Raw genomic sequence first — 22578 nt, 5'->3', positions numbered from 1 at the left:
GGAGCAGCATTAAGCAGAAGGGGCTCATTAAATCCAGAGTAGTCATTGCATTTTGTTTATGGAATTCATTCACAATTACTTTTACATTGGTTTTAGGTTAAAGTGCTAAAAATATCAGTAAAATATTCCTTTTCCTGAGGTCCAGCTCTCCTCCTTTTAAAGAGGTCGACAGCATGGGGTGGAGGAATACTGACATTCAGAATACGCCAAAAGATACCACCATTTCTTGTATCGATTCATAGAAAGAAATAAAGGGTTTAAATAGTTCACACAGCAGGAGCATGAACTGGATCAATGCAGGATAGAGAGCAGAGACTATTCTGCCTGTCTTATGTTCTGATGACATCAGTGAGTAATGCTTCAGTGAACTGCAAATGACATTAATTTTTATGTATTGGTTTGTTTATGCTACAGTCTTCATATCTGGTTGTCAGCACTTGTGACTGGTCTGATTGGTGGTTGGTCTTTCTCTTCTATTTCTGTTTTTCCCTGAAGCCGTCATGAAAGGCAGAGAGGTTTATTTTGTGAGGTGCCTATGCGAACAATGTTTAGGAATGGTTCCCTGAAGATATTTGTCTTTGCAGTTATATTCTGTTTTAAAATATTTGCATGCCCCCCATGATAGATGGCTGGTTACTTTAGCACTCCAAATTCCTAGTTTGAAACTTTTATGACAATGAAGGGAACAAGATATTTGTGATAATATCTGGAAACTCTTACTTTTTACAGAATATTGGAGAAACCAAAGTGGCAGGATCTGCTTCCGTTTAAGTTGGGGATATGGTTCTACCTAACAGTAAAATCATTGCCACAAGTCTTTCAGGTAAAGCAACAGAGCAATATTCTACTTTTGCAACTTTGTAAAAAAAATCCCTATATTTAATCTTATTATGTGCTGTTATACTGTCCTGTTATTTTGAGACTAGTGAATATTCTGTAGTTGTGAAATGTAAAGCCACCATGGTTCCTATATTTGCATTGATTTATTAACACTCAGGATGTTCATATGTCTACTAAATAAATGGGGAAAATGGGAGGTGGGTTAGAAATTCAGGATCAATAACAGAGTGTTGAAAGTATAGCCCGGAAAAACCTACAACAACCCAGAGTGTTGAAAGATTTGTTGTTTCTATTGGGCCCAATAGTGTTAAAATATATACCATAGGAATAATAAAATATGCAAGCATGAACAATAATGCAGGTAGCAAGACAGTAAAACAAATCTTACTCTTCAGACAGGATAAATCTTGCTTCAGTAACTTATCAGATACCTTAACCCCTCCACTAGTGTATCACTCCCATATATTATTTGAGTAATTTTAAGAGTCTTAAAATTCATGCTGTAGTGCAGTGTTAAATATTGTGGGTGGGTTTTGGGGATGGTGTCCTGTATCAATTTAGTGTACAGCAGAGTGTGTTAAAAGAGTTATTTCTGACCAATGTTATAAAACAATAGTGTGTTGTTTTCAAGGTTGCCTGTTTATTAACAAATTTATAAAAATGAGTTGCTTAAGATATTATGAATATAGCACCACAGCAGCTCAATAACTTATATTGCAGTTTTTTTGTGCAAGTTTCTATTTGTGTTAGTGATGAAGAACACAAGTTACATTTCAAATTTGCATTTTCTTACCCTATTAACCTTTATTCCTATATCAGTGTCTACATCAGTATCAAACTCTTATTGATGGCAGAAGTGCTGGCAGATTTATCTAAGATGATGGAGTGGGGAGGAAAAAATTAACTTTTTAATCATAGAAGCTCAATAGTTGGACTTGGCAAAACCACAGTGAATAGCTTTTGTGTGGTTGCCAAAGCTATATACAGATAGAAAACTGGATCCTTCAGTTCTCTATTTCCACTTGCCAAGAGTGGTCATGGGGAAACTGTTGAGACCCAATCAAACGACTTGCGTTGACCATACAACCTTTTCTTGAACAGGTTGCAATCATGACATGGCTTGGTCTGTTGCCTTTCCCCAGTTTGGTTTCCTATTTTGGTTTGGTGTCACTGCAGTGTTTCTAGGCAGTATTGAACCATATGGCATTCTAGCATAAATCAAGTAGTGGGAGATTACTTAGTGTTTAGGGCTGTTTGGTGAAGTGTGTTGCATGGAGTAGGGCAGTGGTTCTCAACCTGTGGTTCCCCAGGTGTTTTGGCCTACAACTCCCAGAAATCCCAGCCGGTTTACCAGCTGTTAGGATTTCTGGGAGTTGAAGGCCAAAAACATCTGAGGAGCCCAGGTTGAGAACCACTGGTGTAGGAGGAAGAAATTCAAGTCTTAATTGTATGTGATGTTAGGTTGTAGGAGAAAATACAGTTTGAAAATAAGGATAGTTAGGATTTTTTTCTATATTGGCTTTCTCTCTGGTTCAGCCTGGGTAATATGAGTTCTGTATCTCCTATCTTTTCCTCCTCTTCCATGGTGGAAAATCTAAAATAGATAAATAAGTTTGTGTTCATTACAGAGACCTGATTGGAAGGGCTCTGTTCAAAGATCCATCTATGATCAATCTTGGAACAAGAGGCTAGTGAGGTAGACATGGCTGTGATTCACTATTACTATTCTTACACATCGGGTGCATCTGCCTTGTAGAAATAACGAAGTTTGACACCACTTTAATTGCCATGTCTCAATGGAATTTTGGGAGATATGGTTTTTTACAAGGCTTTTTGCCTTCTTTGCCAAAGAGGGTTGGTACCTCACCAAACCACAGCTCCCAATGTCAAATTGCAATGGGGATAAGAGTGTTCTCGAACTCTATTTCTGTAACTATCATGAAATAGTGAATAGATTTGAAAAGATATTGGTGTCTATTAGTGTATCTGTGCTAGATAGGGCTGACATATTCGTATCCCTATGGGTGGTAGCCAGAAGTATCTGTTGCAAAACCATATTTGTGGTTTATGTCTGCACTTCATTTGGGAAGAACTGATTTTTGTCACCCTGTAATTTTTATAAAAGAAAGAATCACATTAACTATTATAATGAAGTATGTGTGTGTGTGTGTAGGTAGAGAAAGAGTTGTCATTGAAAGTATTTCTGAGCTTCAGATGGTGCAAAATGCTGTGATAGCATTTTAAAGTTGAACATTGCAAGGTCTAAGCAAGTTTACCAAGTGAATCTAAGATCTTAAATGGCATTCACTGTCTGAAATGCCTAGGAGCTGCTGCTTTCAGACCCAGATCTCTTGATTGTGGCTAGCCAGGTTTTGTTGTTTGTATCCTGATGCCATGTGATTAGCACATCTACTTCTGGAACTACAGTCTTTATTCTGACATTTCCAAGCCTTTGACATTGCGTTCCTGATAGAAGTAGAGGGTGTTATCCTTTTGGCAGACTTTAAAAAAAGTAAAAACTTTGAATTTGGAAAGCCTTTGGTAGGTTTTATCTGGCTGTAGTCCAGTTTCTAAGCTGCATTTTTTAAATTGATTACAACAGCCTGATAATCTCACTTGCTATAAACCTCAGTGTCACTTTAAGCAAATAACACATTATCTGTTCTAAATGAGAAGGTGGGAGAACACAGAGCAGGTTTTCCAATGACTGGTGTTATTGTTGATGCTCTTGCTGACTAAAAGAAGGAGAATGTGGAGGATGAGGCAAACCGCATTTTGTGCCAACTGAGCCTTCTAAAAACACAGTCCTGCATTGGCCTTACTGTAGCCGATCCTCAAGGTTACCAGGCAGCAATTATAGCAGCTATATCCCTATCTTCAAGAAGAGGCAGAGGCTGCATATCAGATGCCATAGATAAAACATACTCCTAGCAGCTAAGCCGTACGTTCCCAAGAAGAATTCAGTTATACATTTGGACAGAGCACAAAATAACAAATGCAATCCAGCATGTCTGAGTTTACCTCCAATTAAAACATTTTTGTGTAGGGAGAGGAAAAGGAAGGTTAGTTAATTCCTTGAAAGTTTTAAGCAGCTGGATGTCTCTTCATTCTTGAAATCAGGCATTTTTCTCATGCCTGCTGCCACCTAATTAAAGCTGTTTTGCAACTGCAGTGTAATTCCTGTGAGAATGAGGGACCACTTTTCACATCGTTCCCTTATGAGCAACTCTGCACCAGGTCTCCTCCCACTCCAAAAAGCTTGGCACAAAGCTTAGCATATAGGGCTTTTTTTTTAAGGGAGCAAATGTAGGAGTAAGGCAGAAGCTTGAACAAGACACACAACCTATATGTGAACCGAAGTGCTTTCTACCCATATTGCTGGAGAACTCTTGGGATCCAAACCTGTGTCATTTTAATACAACCTAAAAGACATGTGAGGGATAAGGTAGCTAAATATCCATTTACATGAATCACGTTGCAAAGCTGCTACCTACATCTGATTGTCATTTATCCAACCAAATGTGCTCCATCGCTCCTGCCCCTTTTTCTTTCCCCTCCCCAACTCTAATACATGAAGGCACTTAAAATAATTAAGGTACTTCTTTACTTTGGAAAACTGCTTTGTATGCATGTCCACAGGTTAGCTGTTGTCATTTTATTCTTCTCTGCTATGCCAGCTGTTCCCTATTCTTTGGAGTTAGAAGAAAAATGGTCTGCAGCTTTCACAGCATTTTTGAGAGCTTTATTTTTAATTATTTTGTGGACAATGGGGGTAGGAGGAGGCAGATTAAGATGGATTTCTGATGCAAGGAGAGCTGATTGCTATGTTACCAAGCAGAGGAGAGCAGCAGTCCAGTCTGCGCATGCTTCTCAATCCTTGCTGCTAATGAAATGTCTGAAGTGGGAGACGAGCAGTTCTTGTGAAACCCATGTGTTCTCTAGGTTCATCCAAACACAAAGATCTCACTGTATATGAGATCTGTAAAATGGTGGAAGTACTAGAGATTTTTTTTTGCCAGTCCTCCTTATATGGGTTTGTACTGTTTACTTTAGATGCGGGATTGAGAGTCTTCTCCTTGCTAAATTATGTAACTTGAACTATGGTTCATACAGTCAGAAACTCAGGTCAGAGGAATGACTGTTTTGCAGTTCCCTCTCCATGATGTTTCGATTTGGTTCAAATCTCTCATATGTGCTCATTTACTTAATTTGAATGGCTTACTAAAATCACATGGGAAGCACCCACTTTTCCAAAGGGACATGCTGTCAGTTTAATTATTTGATAAAGCTATTCAAATGTTGCAAGTAAATAAGCAAAAAATGGGTGAAAGATATTAGTCAGTTAAGGGAATTCCTCCCTTAACATTAGATTTAGTACGTATAAACAGTCAATTCATACATTATATATCTGCCTTCATGTGTGTTTAGCAGCCACAGGAAGCTCATAATATAAAAAGACTTTCAATAAAAAAATTATACTGAATTCCCAGAGCAGTTTCTGTTTCCTGCTCCTTTCATCTGCCTTATTTCTGTCATCAGTTGAAACAATCTCTGGAAAAGATGACAGGGGTAACTTATAAGGGGATGAACTCTTCCTGATGTGTAATGCCTTAATTGAAAGCACTAATGAATTACCAAAAACTGGGACAAGTTGTTGAATTAGAAGAACAACTTGTATCATGTTTTGATAGTATGGAATACAAATGCTCCTGAGACAGACAGACATGAAATGCTTGTGAATGATAGCTGTGATGGTCAGACAAAATAAATAAATAGATAGATAGATAGATAGATAGATAGATAGATAGATAGATAGATAGGCAGTAGAAGAGAAGATGGACATTATTTCATCCATCAGGAGATAAATAATAGGCATCGTTATTTCCTTATCATGCTGAATTTCATGGATGTTAAAACATATCTTGGAAAAGTTACATTTTTTGCATTACAGAATCCACCAACAAGCATGGCCATGGAATTTGCAGGCTGGGGGGTTTACTTTGAAAAACTAGCTTTTCCAAGTTTTGGATTAAAGTTATAGGAAAATATTTCTGCTTGGGCTCATTATAATAGTTAATAAAGAATAGATATACATAATCATGATATGATAATCAAATGTTTCTTTTTCAAGTTTAGAATCTGAATAGAGAAAAGGTCCATATTTTTAAGGTTTTTGTTTTTGCTTGTTTGTAACAAGGTAAAAATACTCAAGAACATCAAGCTCTGAACTTTTTAAAAAAACCATGATATATTATGTTTTTTTCTTTTTGTTTGTTTGTTTGGTTGGTTTCACATTATGCCCAAGAGCATAGTATCTTCATGGTCTAGGCTACTCAATTAAATATTTTACTTTCCTGTTGGTTACAGAAGATTTTATGGATGGGTTATTCATAGTATAGTGATTCTGCTGGAAATACCTTTCTTTGAAGTTTAGCTTCTGTGTGATGAAATTCAGCTAGAAATGGAATCACAACTAATAGTACCGAACATTTTATCTTTCATCTGCCCATCAGCGTTCTCCAGTTTGATACACCAGAGATTGACAGTTAGTTATACTTTGAAGTCTGATGTCTGAAAGTTACAAAAGCAGTGATATATAGATCCCCCAACCTTGATAGGAAAGTTGGTTGTCTGTTTTGGTGGTGTGCAGAAAAAATCTTTAGTGGTGAAGCTTTATCTGAGACTGGCTATTTGGGCAACAATTGGCCAGGGCTAGTGTACACTGCTCTCTGTAGCTCTTTCATTTTAAATGCAAAGCTCAGATTTCTTTGAGTTTGATGCAAGAAAGAAAGTTATACATCTATTCAAACAGCATCACATTCACTTCCATTGTATTGATGATGTTTGGTTGTGTGCATCTGTAAATGCTTTAATTGATCGGTGCTTTCAGTTCCCCAAAACTAAGGAATTGAACTCAGGTGATTTGTCGTAGTGACTCCTGAGAAAATGGGTTTGCACCCTGCAGTAAACTCAAGAATTTCAAATCTATCATAATTAAACAGTTCCTTTTCTTAATTACATTTTCAATAGCGAGAGTTTACAGTAACATTTTGTTTTAATTCAATGTTATCATTGTGTTCTTTTGAGTATGACATGGTGTGCAAATTGCTGTTCATACTTTTTTCTCCTTCATGTGTAACAAATTTAACTTTTAATTGATTATTTCAACCCAGCACTTATTTTTCCTCTAAGTGATTAATTGCTGGGACTTGAAATTAATCATGTAAAGTTAAAAAATGGTAACATTGCAGCGAGCTGCTTTTGAGATGCTAATATCATTACATTTTTCTTAAAGGAAGCCAGACAACTCTATGTAGAATATAAAGAAACAAAAATAAAGGAGAAAGAAGAGGCTTTGGCTAGAGCTGAACTTGAAACACTTCAGAGTGAGTCTCTATTCTTTTCTTGATCCAGTTTAACTTTTTTAAAATAAGAGGTGGAAGATGGAGAAACTTCCCAATTCCTCAAATGTAATGTGAGTAAATTGCTGTTTTCTGCAAATGCACAAAAATGAGTTTGCTTGGGATCATATCAAGTGCTGTATGAAGTTGTTGAATGCTCCCTGGATTCTTACTCATTTGTAGAAATGTTCATATTGTGTCCCAGAAAATTAGTTGAGTCATATAATGTTGTGAAGAAATGTGACAAAAATGGAAGAGGTCCCAAAAATCAGATGTGATTGTAATCTTTTCTTGTTTTTTGTGCCTGTCTGGAAATAATTCAAATGACAAATGTTATTGCAATCCCTAATTAGTTTGATATTTAGGAATTATAAAAATGTGCTGAAAATTATATACATATTTCGGAAATGTTTATAGAAAACGTACATATATAAAACGTGAAGATTAGTGAGATTCCTTCAACTACTGAAGCATTATTTAACTATGATATATGAAGTTGCATTATTATTTGGAAAAGATAGGAACAGTCTTTTAACTTTTTTCTGATTGGCTTGTTTTGTAATGCAAAAGAGGAGGATGCAATACTCTTTCCATGGTTCTTATTTTTTCTAATTTTCCCCATTTATTGATTTATTACAATTCTAGAATATATATCTAGTTTCATCCATCTTTGTTATGATGACAGGAGGAAACTACAGCGTGAAATAATTTTAAATTGTAACTGTATCTTAACTCTGTTATTGTATGGATCCCTGCCCCCAGTAGGTTTAACTTTTAATCCATTATAGAGGAAATAACAACAAACACAAAAACTTTATTTTTGTACCCCGCCTCCATCTCCCTGGACAGACTCGAAACAGCTTACGTGGAGACAAGTCCAGTCAACATAGTCAAAATAACACACTACAATACATAAACAACAGCATAAAACAGAATAAAACAGCAACATTATAACAAAATGTAAGAGCAAACCATCAAACCAACAACCAGTGAACCTAATCATCGGTTTCTGGGCACGGGGAAATAAGGGCATAAGGATTTTATGAAGCTGATTAGATTTGAATGTTTTGCACTGGAATCAAGAGAACCTTGATTGGGTCAATGATACATAATATCTCTACTTATAAGGAAATATCAAATAATTCCATTTGTTATAAAACAAATTGCTCAGGCAGTTTTATATATGTAAGTATTAAATTACATTTTGATCCAGCCTATCTCCAGGATACTCGGGTAGGCTAACTGACAGTGCTCCCAATCCCTAGAGTCTTTTATTTTGATGAGATCAATGCCAAGTATATCAGGAATAGGAAGAGTTTTCGAACCAAGGCTGTCTGGACTAAAGATCTGTTACAGCTCTATTCTAATGTAAAAAAATGTAACCGTTGTTTATTAGGTGGGAAGTGAATTAACTATTATGTAAGAAATGAGATTGAAGCTGTGATACCTGAGTCGCCTGCGGGCTGATATGGGCGGGATATAAGTGATGTAAATAAATAAATAATAAATAAATACCTGTTGCATATGAGTCAGCTATGCAGCTGTGTAATCCAGCATAATGACACTAATATATGTATATTTACACCATTCTAAAAAGTGTATAATAACTTTATACTGGTGAATGTGGTTCATGGCCCTTGACCCATTCATACAACTAAGCCACCCTATTTTCAACACTGCCGCTATGTTAAGCAGCATAAAAAGTTACGTATTTGTATAGAAGACTTGAATACTTGAATGTAGATCCTCTCAGACTCCTGTTCAAAGCACAGAAATCTTGGAGTGCAAGTCTATATGTTACTCAAAGGTAACTTTTAAGTCAAAAATCTAGTTTTAATTATAGCAAAAATCTGCACTTTAGCCTAATGTTCATAAACCTAGATATCGGGAGTTTCTGTTTCCTTCTTCAATATGGCTGAGAAGACATCCAAAGTTTGGGTTGCACTTTTTTATAAACTTTGTTTTTTCTGAAAAAGTATATTGCCAAATATATTCTTTGCTCATTCAATAACTAAAGTTCAGGATGGGTGATTGCTGTCTAAATTAACCTTTTTTGGTGTAGTAGATTTCTGGACCAGTGCTTCGGAGTAGAATTAGTAATCAAAATTATGTTTTGTTTTGCAGAAGAAAAGAAACCTAAAGTCAAGAAACCAAAATCTGAATTTCCTGTATATACAGTGGCTGAAACAAATACATATATACCATCATATGATAATAGTGCATCTATTGAAGAGATTGAAGAACAGATAGATGATTGGTTGGAAGACAGGAACAAATCAGCAAAAAGGAAGGTAAGTTACTTATCATTCAAAAATAGAAATGTGGGCTGAGATCTGATTGAGGCAACTAGTATTCTTTAATAAATCACTTCATTTTCCAGTACAACCAGTCCCCAAGGTAGAAATTAGGTAGTTTCTATAAGTTTGTTCTTAATCTGAATTTGTTTGTAAACTGGGATACGTATATTTTTAAAAAAATAAATCCAGCCAAAATGCTTTGGATCGCATAGGGAAGGATTAACATCTCTGTGGTGTCTGTTTTGTTGTCTGTGCCCCTGTTCAGAAGATTTCACCTCACAGCATTCAGCCAAGTTCACTGGAATAAAATTGTCTGTCCAAATGCTAATAGCAGTGTATCCAAATGAACTGTTCTTAAAGGAAAAGAAGCAAAAGAGGCAAACCTCCATGGGCAGATTATTCCATGACCAAAGTGATGTCCAGGCGATAGTCTGTCTCATGTTTGCATATCTTGCAATGTCAGGAAATGTTCTAGAAAGACCTTTTAACATCCATATAGGCTAATGTACAAGAATAAAAGGCATCAGGTTCCAGAGTTTAAACGTTTTATTTCCCTGCTTAATATATGTCACTTCATAATTTCTGTGTTTGTTCATGCACACACACTGGGGTGGGGGGGGGGGGGGCGCAAAGTGCATCTGTTTCTTTGGAATAGGTTGTTCCCCTCCGTTGCCACATTCCACTCATACAATTAATTTGCCTTCCTGTGTTGGGACTTCAATTTTGTCTTGTTTATTTCTCATGCCCTGTGCATTATTGTAGAGACACCTGATAGCTTGTGTCATTCTCTATAGCTAGTCCCTGGTTGTCTATTTCTGCCAAACTGTTGGGCACATTTTTTCCCTGTATTGTTGAGGTTATTATCCCCAGTACTTGGTCTCCCCGTGCCCTCTGGAATACATCCCTATGCCTCTCTTTCCTGTTGGTCAGGCAGGTTTGCATGTCTCCCCATGTTTTCCTCAAAACAAGAACTGGAGAGTAACTAGACTCATCTTGATTATTGCTTTTAACTTACATGTATGGGAGGAACCCCTGTGTCCAGGAAGGTTAACCACAAAACAAGAACCTTGAGAAATCTGGGATCTTGTTTACATGGGTAACTCACTGCAAACAGGAACTTCTCTCCCGATATATATTGCTTTTGTTGATATGCATTTTACTGTATTATGTTTTAACTATTCTGTTGGGCTTGGCTCCATGTAAGCTTCCCTGAGTCCCTTTGAGGAGATGGAGGCAGGGTATAAAAATTGTTGTTGTTGTTGTTATATAGAGTGAACAGTAACATCAAAAGTTCCTTCTTATTCTCATGTTGAAGAAAGCATAGTGACCTGAACAAAGCTTAAGTCATTGCACCAATTTTTCCCTTCCTGGGATAAGCTGTTAAGAGCAGTTACTAAAGTTTTGTACACTTTCTCAGTCATATTCCTTGTTGCTAAGGACTTGCTTCTTTAGAGAAAAGGGGATAAACTTGAGAGGATTTGCTCTTTCTTTACTGTGGGAAAAATAGTTTGCTGACAAACTGAGTTAAAACCGACTTTTGTTTGAATCACCTATATAGACTCTTATAGTTCAGTCCTATGAATGTGAACTCAGAGGAAGCCCCATTGTGTTCAGTAGGGCTTTTTTCATAGTAGCTATGTCCAAGACTGCGGTCTTAATGAAGCTTTTTTGGACTTGCCATTGTACTTAATTGTGATATACCATGTCCTTCTACACAGATTCATTCTCTAGCAATTAAGAGTAGTTTCCTATGTTGCATTCTAGCATATGCAAATCTCCACTCGGTGCATTATGACATGCTTGCATTCTTGTGAGACTGGCTGTATGAGTGTTTTTTCCCTCCCTCCCTCTGGTTTTAATTAGCCAGGAACACATACTAGTAAAAAGACTGAATTACTCTAGGAAGTACATCCATCCGCTCTGGGAGCCACATGCTAAATGCTCAAAGGGCTACATTTTTCCTGGTTTGCTACTGTATGAATAGTTTTATATATTTGGCAACACTATCGTTTGAATTCTCTGTGTTTAAAAAATTGTGCTCAGGGTAAAGTGACTTAGAGGGGAAGAAGCGCAAGAGTGAGTGCTTTGCTTGGCATTAGAACAAAAAACTCTTCAACATGGGCATTACTAAGACATGAAAGACAGATGGATTCTTAGGTGTGTGGCTCTACATGAGCCTAATAAGGCAATTGTGATTGGCAGCAATTCATTTACCACACATTGAGGGAGTGAGTCTTGGGCACTGCAGGGAACCAAAAGTGACCATTATCTTGGATTTGTAGAGCGTATTGCCAGTTACCAATGCATGAAGGAAGCCCAAAATCTTCCACATTTTAAAATCTCACAATTAACCATGTGATTTTTTGCTGAGGGCTATATAAGGCTGTATCATCTGATGCTTTTCAGTGACTACTGCTGCTGTTCTGCAGAAGGGTACATGTTGAGATCGATCTCATTAGAATACAGAAATATGCAGAAATTTCGACAAAAGAACAGAAAAGTGAATATAAAATTTTGTAAGCTTTGATGATTTCTTTTCATTGTTAGAAAAATTACATCGCAGGAGTCCCAAGTCAAGCATGTGGAAGGGGGACATCTTGTGATGTAGGGTGCTTTTTAAAAAAAAATACAAAAGTTTAGTATCTGGATTAATCAATATCTGTGTAATATAGGTTTGTGTTGACTTTTAAAGTGGTACTAGTCAAATAAAGGACATCTTGCTTGTTCTTCTGCTTGCATTGAACTGATTTCTCCATTACTGTATGCTGAAATTTATGTTTGGATCAACTGCATGCATGGCTCTACAAGACCAAAAACAGACAAAAAAGACAAAAACGTTGACTTATTGTGAACAATGTGCATTTATAGATAAGGAATAATCAGAGTTGATTTACCACTGCCTTCCACTGAAATTTAGCACACAACAGTTTAGTTTGAGCATTGGAATAGAACTCTGGAGACCACATTTCAGATCCTTATCGAGCCATGAAAACGCAGTGGGCGACCTTTGGCAAGTCACACACTTTTAGCCTCAAAAGAAGGCAAAGGCAAAACCCCTCAGAATAAATCTTGCTAAGAAAACATTGTGATAGATTTGACCTAGGATCTCCATAAGTTGGAAACAACTTGAAGGCAACAAGACGTGTATTGTCAAAGGCTTTTATGGCTGGTATCACTGGATTGTTGTAGGTTTTTCAAGGAAGCCTGCCATAGATACAGGTGAAACGTCAGGAGGGAATGCTTCTAGAACATGGCCATATAGCCCGAAAAACCTACAACAATCCATCATAAACTGCTTTTTCTTTGATGATGTGAGCTGGAGAAAAGTTGTTATCAAGTGACATGAAGGTAACTGGGTTTCTGACTGCTTTATAAGAAAATATAGTAATCTACTTAAATGTTTGGTATGAAAACAATGCAGCAAATCTAGTGATACACTAAGACATTTAATGTAGAATGTGAACTTTAGATCTGCGTACAGATACAAATTTTTCAGTTCCATTTAATAAGAGTTGTCACTGTGTTGCTTAAGAATGTGCTTTGAAAAGTCCATGACTTTCAAGAGTAGTTTCAGGCAAAGAATGTTGCCGTTTGTCCTTCCCAACTGAGGGTTGATCCATTTGTGATTAGTATCTTGTATTGCAGTTAAGTGAGTCCCCATGTAACAGTAATACACCTGCATTTCCAGGTGATAACAAGAGCAATGTAATATTTTAAATGTAGTCTGTGAAAATGTCAGAACTGAATTTATTAAGGGATGCTTTGGAAAAAGCTGTAATGCCGATACTACATTTGTTGTACTTGACTTTATCATATTGTAAATTACTTTGCAATCTCTCCTGGATATAAAGTGGTATATAAATTTTGTTAATGCATGCTCCTGACAGGAATAAATAAAAGACATTATCAATTGTGAATCTTATCAAATGCAGAGAATTGTGGGACTGTGGGACACATAGTGCATGTTAAAATCCCAGGTTTGCCCCTGGCTTGATGGAGTCCGAGTCACAGCTTCAGTCATATTTTGTGCAAAGCTTGAAGGAATTACTATTTGGGGCTACTACTTCTAGAATCCTTCACCCACCATGGCCAAGGTGGCTACAGCCATTACAATCCAAAAAGTAAGTTTTCCAAACGCTGGTTTTGTGATGGTTTTTATGATGGATTTGAATTGGTCTTGTTTTTATGAAATGTTTCATGTAGAAAAATGTTTGGGAAGTGTTTTAAAATGGTAGTCTCTCATCATGCGCCATTTTGTTATCATTACTCTCTTTGCTTTGGGCTTTTATGTAGTTCAGTATTTTTTTGTCAAATTGGATTCAGGATAAAGTAAGGATACGCAGATTGCCTTGTTTAGACAGAGCTTTTAATTAGTAGTTATCTCTGTTTTGTTTTGAACAGTATTGTGGGAAGGTAAATATCCTTGTCTCTCCTGTTTCATCAGATTAATCTGTTGCTTTATATAATATTAAGTCATCTATCATGTTACTCTGTTACTCTTTAATTACATACCTTCCTCTAGTCCTTCTAAGAAATCACTGCATTATTAGCTGGATTCAAGAGAAAACGGGCAATGTGTTTTGGCAGATTTGGGCCAGGATTCAAACCGTGTGCATTTATATTGCTTGCCTGGTGTTTCTGTGAGCTTGTTTCTGCTTAAATGAAACAAAAAAAAATGATGCAAAACAAAACACAAAACAGTAGCAGTGAACATTGTAGAGAACATTCTTTCATAAAAGCACAAGAGCAGCGCAAATGTCCTTCTTGAATAGGGTTTGTCATCTGTGTGTGTGAATGCAGGGACTTCTAATGAAGGCCCCACAAACATTTATTTTCCATTGCTCCTGCATTTAGCAGTTAAACCTGCATGGGAGAAGGACAGCAAGGAATTAGGGAAAGAGATACTTTATTGGACAAACTCCTTCTGAGATGTGCTTGAAGGGGATTTTGAGATATTCCATTTAGTGCCTTATGTTTTTGCAATCCAAAAATGTGGGAAAACTTCTTTGAGAGTCCTCTGCCGAGTAACATAGGATGTTTGTGTTAAAACAAAAGAAAGACTTGAATACCATGGTATTGCTTAGTCAAAACAAAAGCCTCAGCCTTACTGTTCCTTACATACTTCAGAGTGATAAGTTGTTGTAAAAACGGACAATTATAATATTTTGTCAGTAGTTTCATGAATTTTAAACTTAGTATTACTCGGTGTTACTATTCATTTTTCAAGGCCAGCACTTTTAGTTACAACAAATTTAACATTGTTGAATCTAACTGGAAGAGTATGAAAAAAATATGCCACATATTAGCATATTGCTGCTAATACCCATGTTTGCATACTTTTAGGTTTGTCTATCTTTGGATTTCAGAAAATCCATCTTTATTGCACTGACAGTATTTTGCTATTTTAAGTGGTCAGTCTGTAATTCACATGTTGTAAGTGGGCAGAAGTGAATAGAAAGTGAAGGAAGTCTAAAAAAATCTCGATGAACACAACAAATTTTAATTACTTAGACGTTCTGAGACTCTGGAAACTAGTTTGTTATATGGCCTTTCCTGTGAGGAACCACGCTGCCTTGTGTCTCATATCGAAGGAAAGGAAGCATCTAAATTATTTAAATAAATGAAATAAGTGTGACATACAAGATTCTCTCCTAGTTTGATCTGTTGTTGTTGTTTTTTTGCAACACTCCTGTTTCATCATGAAAATGCAATTGATTTGGGATTAGCAGGTTAATTATATGACCAATTGGAGGTTCCAAGAATAGTTTTCCATATAACATGGACAAGGAATTCAAGGTACTGTGTTTTTGACTTTTTTCTATGCTATCAAATGAAGTCACATAGTATTTAATTTCTTTTAAAATGATGTATTGTCTGGTTTAGACCTGTGTGCCTGCATACTGAAAACATTAAGCTACAGCAAATCTAGGTAAAATGGTTGAAATAGAATTTAGAGTGAGAAATCGCTAGGAATGTTTAGTGTATAATATAGATACAGTCTTATACATACTTAGCAGGGATTTAGTTCTGAATAGAAATACCTAGCATTTTCCTCATTGTAAACAAATTAATAAGAGTTTTTAGGTACTTTAAAAAAGGATTATGTGTAGGGCTTTTAATTTTGTACTGAGGGGTAAAATGAAAAGTAATGGTAGTCCATAATTGAGCCTATGAACCCTCTGTTTATCTCCTTCTAAATTGCTGCAACATGGTTCTGTGAATGGCAATCTTACAGGTCAGTCTCAGTTCAAGGCCTGTTTTACGTCTTTAAAATATTTTCATTTCTTCATCTGGAGTATCTGGCTTCCTTGTACCCCCATCCAGCCTCCGCTACTTACTGCATAACATGAATGTGATTTGTCTTCGTGTTTTATTTGATTTATTAAAGTTATTCCTACATATCTCTTCATCAGTTTGATGGACTAGCTGACTAAGGGACACATCAAATGAAGGTACTTGTATTCATGGATCTGTGCCTGTAGATTGAACTATCCACATTCTAATTCTGTTTTTTTTTTTTCCAAAAAGCAGGCATTGCTTTTGTATTTTTATATGAGGAACATATTTTACTATGTTATAATGGGATAGGAGTATCCACAGATGTTGGTATCCATGGGAGGAGGGTTCTGGAACCAAACCCCAGCAGATACCAACGGCCCACTATATGCATATTGGCCATAGGTAAGCAGCCCTGTTACTTATTATTATTATTATTATTATTATTATTATTATCCTCATTCTCCTCCCCTTCTTTGGAATTTAAAGTGGCTTACAATGGCTAATATATTTTAAAAATTACAGAATACAAAAAATTAAAAATTAATTAAACCACGAGGCAAGGATATGTGTGCTATATGACAAGACACAGAAAGAACCTTCTTAGTGGCTGCATGGATGTTGTGAAATGCTGCTGTTTGATGTATGGGTAGCCCCTTTGCTGTCCTTCAGTGATTATACAGGGCATTTCTATTCTGGCAAGTTTTTGCCTGCTAAGCCCACATATTTTAAAGGTTCTCTGTGCATCCTTTCCCTTCTTTTATCTATGTTTTACTTGTGTTGAACATATGGTTTCATACTATATTAGTGGTTTCAAACTGTTAGTTACTCTGCATGGCACTTGAACATCAGGACAAGATATGTTTTCCTGTCGTAGTCCCTGTGAATCGTACATTTGGTATTCTCACGCATGCGTGGAACAGCTTTCGGAACCTTCTAGAATTTAAAGTAACAATTTAGACCCCAGCTAGGCCCGCCCACCCTTCCCCGAGTATAAGTAGCCCGTGGGCGGGGCTAGCCAGCAGTTCTCTTTTCCGCGCTACTAGTGGCAGCTAGAGAACCTTCCTTTCTCCGTGCGAGCTTCTCTTGACTATTTGGACTTGATTTATTGGACTCTGATTGGACTGGCTTGACTAAGGTATCGGATTGTGACTAGGACCCCGTTTGCTGGAGATCGACCCGGACTGTCTGACTTGGCTCCCTCGCGAGGCCGCGCCTGATTTAAAAAGTTTGGCATATGGCTACTACCTCGTTTAAACGTTGTGCCAGCTGCCCCAACCTGTATCCTAACACGGACGGCCACTCTATGTGCCTAGCCTGCCTGGGAGAGGGGCACCTCACCCAGGCTTGCCCGATCTGCATGGCTTTCACGCCACAAACTAGAAAGAGCCGTGAACAGAGGCTGAAAGCGGCCTTATATGAGAGAGCTCTGCTCCCGCCTACGCCATCGGCGCAGCAGGCGCCCCCAGTGCTGAACACCCTGCCGTTCCTGGAAAGGGCTGAGAATTTGGCCAAAAAGAAAGCTAAAAGGCCAAAGGATAAGACCCTACAAGATGGCCGCGGCTCCTCGGTGGCAAAAAGAGCGGCCCCGAAAAAGGCGGGAAGCTCCTCTTCTTCTTCGGCCGCCTCAGCTCCGCCCTCTGTAATGGCGGAGCAACAGGGACAATCGGAGCGGCCTTTGGCAGCACCTACCTTGATCCTAGAGGCAGCAGATTCCACTCCAGTCGGGGCCTCCGCCTCGAGGCCGGGGAGCCTGCCTCCAGAGACCTTATTGACTCCGGCAATGCCAGTCCTATCCTCCCCCGGGCCCGAGGGAGGACAGGAAGCGGCTCCGAGGCACGAGGGACGGCCCTCCGTAGCTCCACCCATGACTCCTCCCATGGAGTCCATCCCTTCTGGAAGCAGCGCATTCGGGGGGGTCTTCAATGGCCCGCCCGATCTCGCGATGACTGCGAGCTTGGCTGGAGTCTCCCCGGGACCGGTAGTCTCGGAGCTCCCTCGGGCCCCGGGAGAGGAGCCAGCTCTCTATTTGTCGGCCATGTCGGGCTCGGCCGGGCCCGCGGCGAGCGCTACACTGGGTGACCAGCAGCGTGAGCGCCGAGGATCCCGCCGCCCCAGCAAGCGCCCCAGGCGCTCGAGATCTCCGTCGAGGAGCAGCAGGAGCTCCCGACGCCGCCGGCATCGGGCCTCGCCGAGGAGCTGCAGACGATCTAGATCCACCTCCTCCTCCTCGACCTCGACTTCCTCCTCTTCCTCCTCGTCGCCCCCCTCGAGGCGCCGGAGACGCTCCCACCGGTCCCGGAGGGGATTTGAGCCGAGATCGACGGCCCCGCAGGGCTTCTGGCAAATGGCCCCTTCCGGCCAACTCATCTTCGTGCCGGCTCCTGTTCCGTTTTCGGTGGCGGCGGCCCCTCCACCTCCTCCTCTCCCGGACTCGAGGCGTGGAGGGATTGGCCCTCAAATGCTGACATCGCCCGCGAGGCCTCAGCTTCCACAGGCCGCCCCAGCACCCCCTCCGTTGGCGGGGGCTAGGGGAGCTGCCCCAGTAGTGGACAGACTGCCCGTCGCGGGCCACCAATTGCCTGCCTCCAATGCGCCCCTGGGTGCGATGTGTGCCTCTGGCTTGCCTACAAGTAACACTCTGACTTTGATGCCTCCAGCCACTCCGGGCTTAGCCCGCACGACTGAACTAGACATTGCTATGACCACCCCTGTGAGGCCAGCGCCTGCGGAACTGCCTGACGCTGTAACCCAAGAGGAGAATGAGCCTCGGGACAGTGATTCTGGCTCAGAACCACCTGAAGTGACTCAGAACTTGGGGGGTGAGGATGCTTCTGTTATTCTCCCTGCTGATTTTAATAAATTTACAGCGTTAGTGGAAAGGATGATAAGGGCCCTAGAGATCCCTGCTCCGAAGCCCCCGGAACATGTCGAAGACCCAATGTTCCCATCTGATGAGCAGAATGTGGTCTCTTCTTCTGCCCTCCCAGTGTTGCCTTACCTTTTAAAGCTGGCCAAGGTCAGTGATATGGCCCCCTTGGCGGTGCCGGCTGTTCCGAGACGATTGGACTCATTGTATAAAATTGACATGTCCACGGCCAAGTGGGCGCTGACGCCCCCTAAGGCCAACACTGTGGTGGCCGAGGTCACTAAATCCAAACGGCCCAAAAATTCGATGACAACCCCCCCAGACAGAGAGGGCAGGAAATTGGATACTATGGGAAAGAAAGCATACTTTGCAGCTAGCTTGTTTACACGCATGGCTCACTATGCGACGTATATGAGCGGTTACCAATCATTTTTGTGGAACCGAATGTTACAGCATATTGAGTCCATGCCGCTGGAGGAGCAGCGCCCTTCGAGAGCACTGCAAGGAGAGGCCCTGGCATTATCAAAACTGCAGAAAGATTTTGCCAAGCATATGGCGGAGGCAGCAGGTAACTTGTTTGCCACTGCCACTTCCATAAGGAGGCATGCCTGGTTAAGGGCCTCCAACCTCTCCGAGGAAGGGAAGGCCTTGGCGGAGGACCTTCCCTTCCACGAAGAGGGCCTTTTCAACCCCAATACAGATGACAATCTAAAGCAGAAGCAGGACGTTAGGCAATCAGCCTTTAAATTTGGCTATACGTGGCAGCCGTATAACCAACCCAGGACCAAATGGCAACAGTCCTCGACTCCGTATCGCAAGCCATTTAATAGCTCATCTGCAGGACCCTTTAGGAACAGGTTTTCAGGGTCTTCCAGATATCAAGGAGCCCGAAGAACTCCATACTTTCAAAAGACTAGGGCACAACCCTTCCAAGGGAAACCTAAGCTTTCAGGTGCCTCCAAGAAGCGCCTTTGACGCTCCTACTTCTAGCATAAGGAGGGGCACACCTGAAACGGCACGGACCCAGTTAGAGGGCACCGGTTGCTTGGCTCCCTTTCCTCACTGTTCTACTGTGTTGGGCCCTGTGGTCCCAGTTGGACCGAATCCTTTGTTCACAGACAGGCTTACCCCCTTTTACTCAGCATGGGCACGCATCACAACGGATGCCTGGGTACTGTCGATTGTGTTACATGGTTATGTTATTGAGTTTCGAGATACCCCTAGAGTGGGTCAAGTGAAGAACACTGTTTCTTCCCCTCAGCTGATGGATGAAGTGGGAATGTTGTTGCAGAAGGGAGCCATTTCGCTAGTGGACCCCTCGTCGGTCCCGTTCTGTTTTTTCTCAAGATATTTTTTGATTATCAAACGTGGTGGTGGAATGCGCCCTATCCTTGATTTGAGAGCTTTAAATAAACATATCAAGCCAAAGAAATTTCGGATGGTGACTCTTGCTTCCATAACCCCTCTCCTTTCCAGGGGGGTTTGGTTTGCGACCGTTGACCTTAGGGATGCGTACTTCCACATCTCTATTGCTCCTCACCATCGTAGATTTCTCTCCTTTAGGGTGAATGGCCAGACATATTGTTTTAATGTCCTTCCCTTTGGCCTTTCCGCTGCCCCAAGGGTCTTCACAAAGTGCATGGCTGTGGTGGCAGCTCATCTTAGGTCGAGGGGCGTGACGGTTTACCCGTATATTGACGACTGGCTGATAGTAGGCAGATCCCGTTGCGTGCTTCAAAAACACGTTTCTATGGTTTTGTCTCTTCTCCAGTCGCTGGGCCTTGTACTCAACCGGGAGAAGTCGGTGTTGGTGCCTTCACAACGCATCCAATTCATCGGGGCTCTTCTGGACTCAATCGCCGAGAGGGCCTTCCTGCCCGAGGACCGCTTCACCAATCTGCGCGATCTGATCAGCCTGACCATCACGGCACCCGACATGCCAGCCAAGCACTTCCAAGTGCTCTTGGGGCACATGGCTTCGACCACTTCGGTCATCCGCTATTCCAGATTGCATATGCGGTTACTCCAATCCTGGTTCCTCTCCGAGTTCAACCCGTTGACAGACAACCCAGCTGTGAGACTGTCCCCCCCATCATGGGTCCGTTCCTCACTCCGCTGCTGGATGGACCCGGAGTGGGCGTGTGCAGGGCTACCTTTCCACGCTCCTCGCGCCACGAGGACGGTCACCACGGACTCCTCCCTGACGGGCTGGGGAGCCCATTCCCAAGGCCTGGTAGCTCACGGCGTGTGGGAAGGAGAAGAAAGCACTCTTCACATAAATGTGCTAGAGCTTCTCGCCGTCGACAGGGCCCTGAAGTCTTTCGAAAGGGTGGTCGCAGGTCAGGTAGTACATATCCTCACCGACAACACCACGGTGATGTACTACCTGAACAAGCAGGGAGGCACGCACTCTTACACCCTGTTGACCCTTTCCATGAAAATCTGGGAGTGGTGCATAGACAGAGGGATTCATCTGCTTGCGACCCATGTGCCGGGGGAGCTGAACTTGTTAGCGGATTCTCTGAGTCGGAACCCGCTGGCACATCACGAATGGTCCCTGAACCGGGAAGAGGTGTGGAAGCTCTTTCGGGCATGGGGGACCCCGGAACTGGACCTTTTCGCAACCCAGTCCAACTCGAAGTGCCCTCTCTTTTGTGCACGAGCACATGCGTCGCCTCAGGGGAGGTGCCTGGGGGACGCCTTCATCCACTCCTGGGCGGACTACAGGACTTATGCGTTCCCTCCATTTCCGCTCCTGCTGAGGGTGGTGGCCAAAATACAGGCAGAAAACGCTCAGTGCATTTTGGTGACTCCGTGGTGGCCAAGGCAACCATGGTTCGCACCATTGCGCCTGCTGGCGAGGGGAGTGTTCACCCGCCTGCCGGACAGGGCAGACCTATTAACATCGCAGGCAGGCCAGGTGTTGTACCCAGAAGTACACAGACTGAGACTCACGGCGTGGCGGATCCTCCCCAGTCTGTAACTCCGTTCACTAATTTGTCCCATTCTGTACTTCGGATTATAGAAGCGGCTCATAGGCCGTCCACCAAGAGGTCTTACCTTTATAAGTGGTCAAGGTTTTCCTCCTATGCAAAGGGACGCGGAGCAAATCCAGACACTGCTCCCATCTCCCTGGTGCTTGACTTTCTTGTTTCATTGTTGGATACAGGTTTATCTTACCCATCGTTAAAATGTTATTTGGCCGCAATTTCGTGGTTTCGGAGGAAATTGGGCCTCCCGTCATGTTTTTTGGATCCCCTTGTAAGGACCTTTTTAAGGGGGATTATGAATACTAGGCCCCCAGTAGCTCCAGTGGCCCCGTCTTGGAGCTTGGAGCTGGTGCTCAACTCCCTGATGAAGGCCCCGTTTGAGCCGCTAGCCTCGGCCAGTTTGTCTTGTCTGTCATGGAAGACGGCCTTCTTAATGGCGATAACATCGGCCAGGAGGGCTAGCGAGCTGTGCGCTCTTAGAGCAGACCCACCGTACCTTAAATTCCACAAAGATAAAGTGGTTTTGAGAACTGACATTGCATTCTTGCCGAAGGTGGCTACGAAATTTCATATCTCCCAAGACCTCATATTACCTTCCTTTTTCCAGGAGCCCACTACTCAGCTAGAGAAGAGCCTACATCTGCTTGACGTTCGAAGGGCCATAGCCTTTTATGTGGACAGAACGGCCTCGTTTAGAAAGACCCCTAAGTTGTTTGTTAAATATCGTTCTGATGTTTTGGGCATGCCGGTTTCGTCTCAACGGTTGTCTTCTTGGATCGTATCTACGATCGAGTTATGCTATCGAGTGGCAGGCAAGGAGTTGCCCAGGCCTGTGAGAGGTCATTCAACGAGGGCGGTTGCTACATCGGCAGCATTTTGGAAAGGAGTTCCTCTGGATGCTATTT

At 41.4% G+C, this 22578-nt stretch overlaps 1 protein-coding gene across 1 annotated transcript in view; it reads left to right on the top strand.

Annotated features, from left to right (window-relative positions):
- DNAJC1 (DnaJ heat shock protein family (Hsp40) member C1) overlaps positions 1 to 22578 on the top strand; it is a 99049-nt gene that overhangs the window by 37678 nt on the left and 38793 nt on the right. Inside the window, exons 6-8 of the mRNA XM_060782382.2 lie at positions 730 to 823; positions 7136 to 7226; positions 9366 to 9532. Coding sequence (XP_060638365.2) covers positions 730 to 823; positions 7136 to 7226; positions 9366 to 9532 — 352 coding nt within the window. The remainder of the gene's footprint in view (positions 1 to 729; positions 824 to 7135; positions 7227 to 9365; positions 9533 to 22578) is intronic.

Source organism: Anolis sagrei, chromosome 6 (genome assembly GCF_037176765.1).
Source record: "Anolis sagrei isolate rAnoSag1 chromosome 6, rAnoSag1.mat, whole genome shotgun sequence".
Taxonomy (NCBI): domain Eukaryota; kingdom Metazoa; phylum Chordata; class Lepidosauria; order Squamata; family Dactyloidae; genus Anolis; species Anolis sagrei.
Note: the sequence above shows the minus strand (reverse complement) of the source record. Positions and strands in the feature narration are given on the sequence as shown.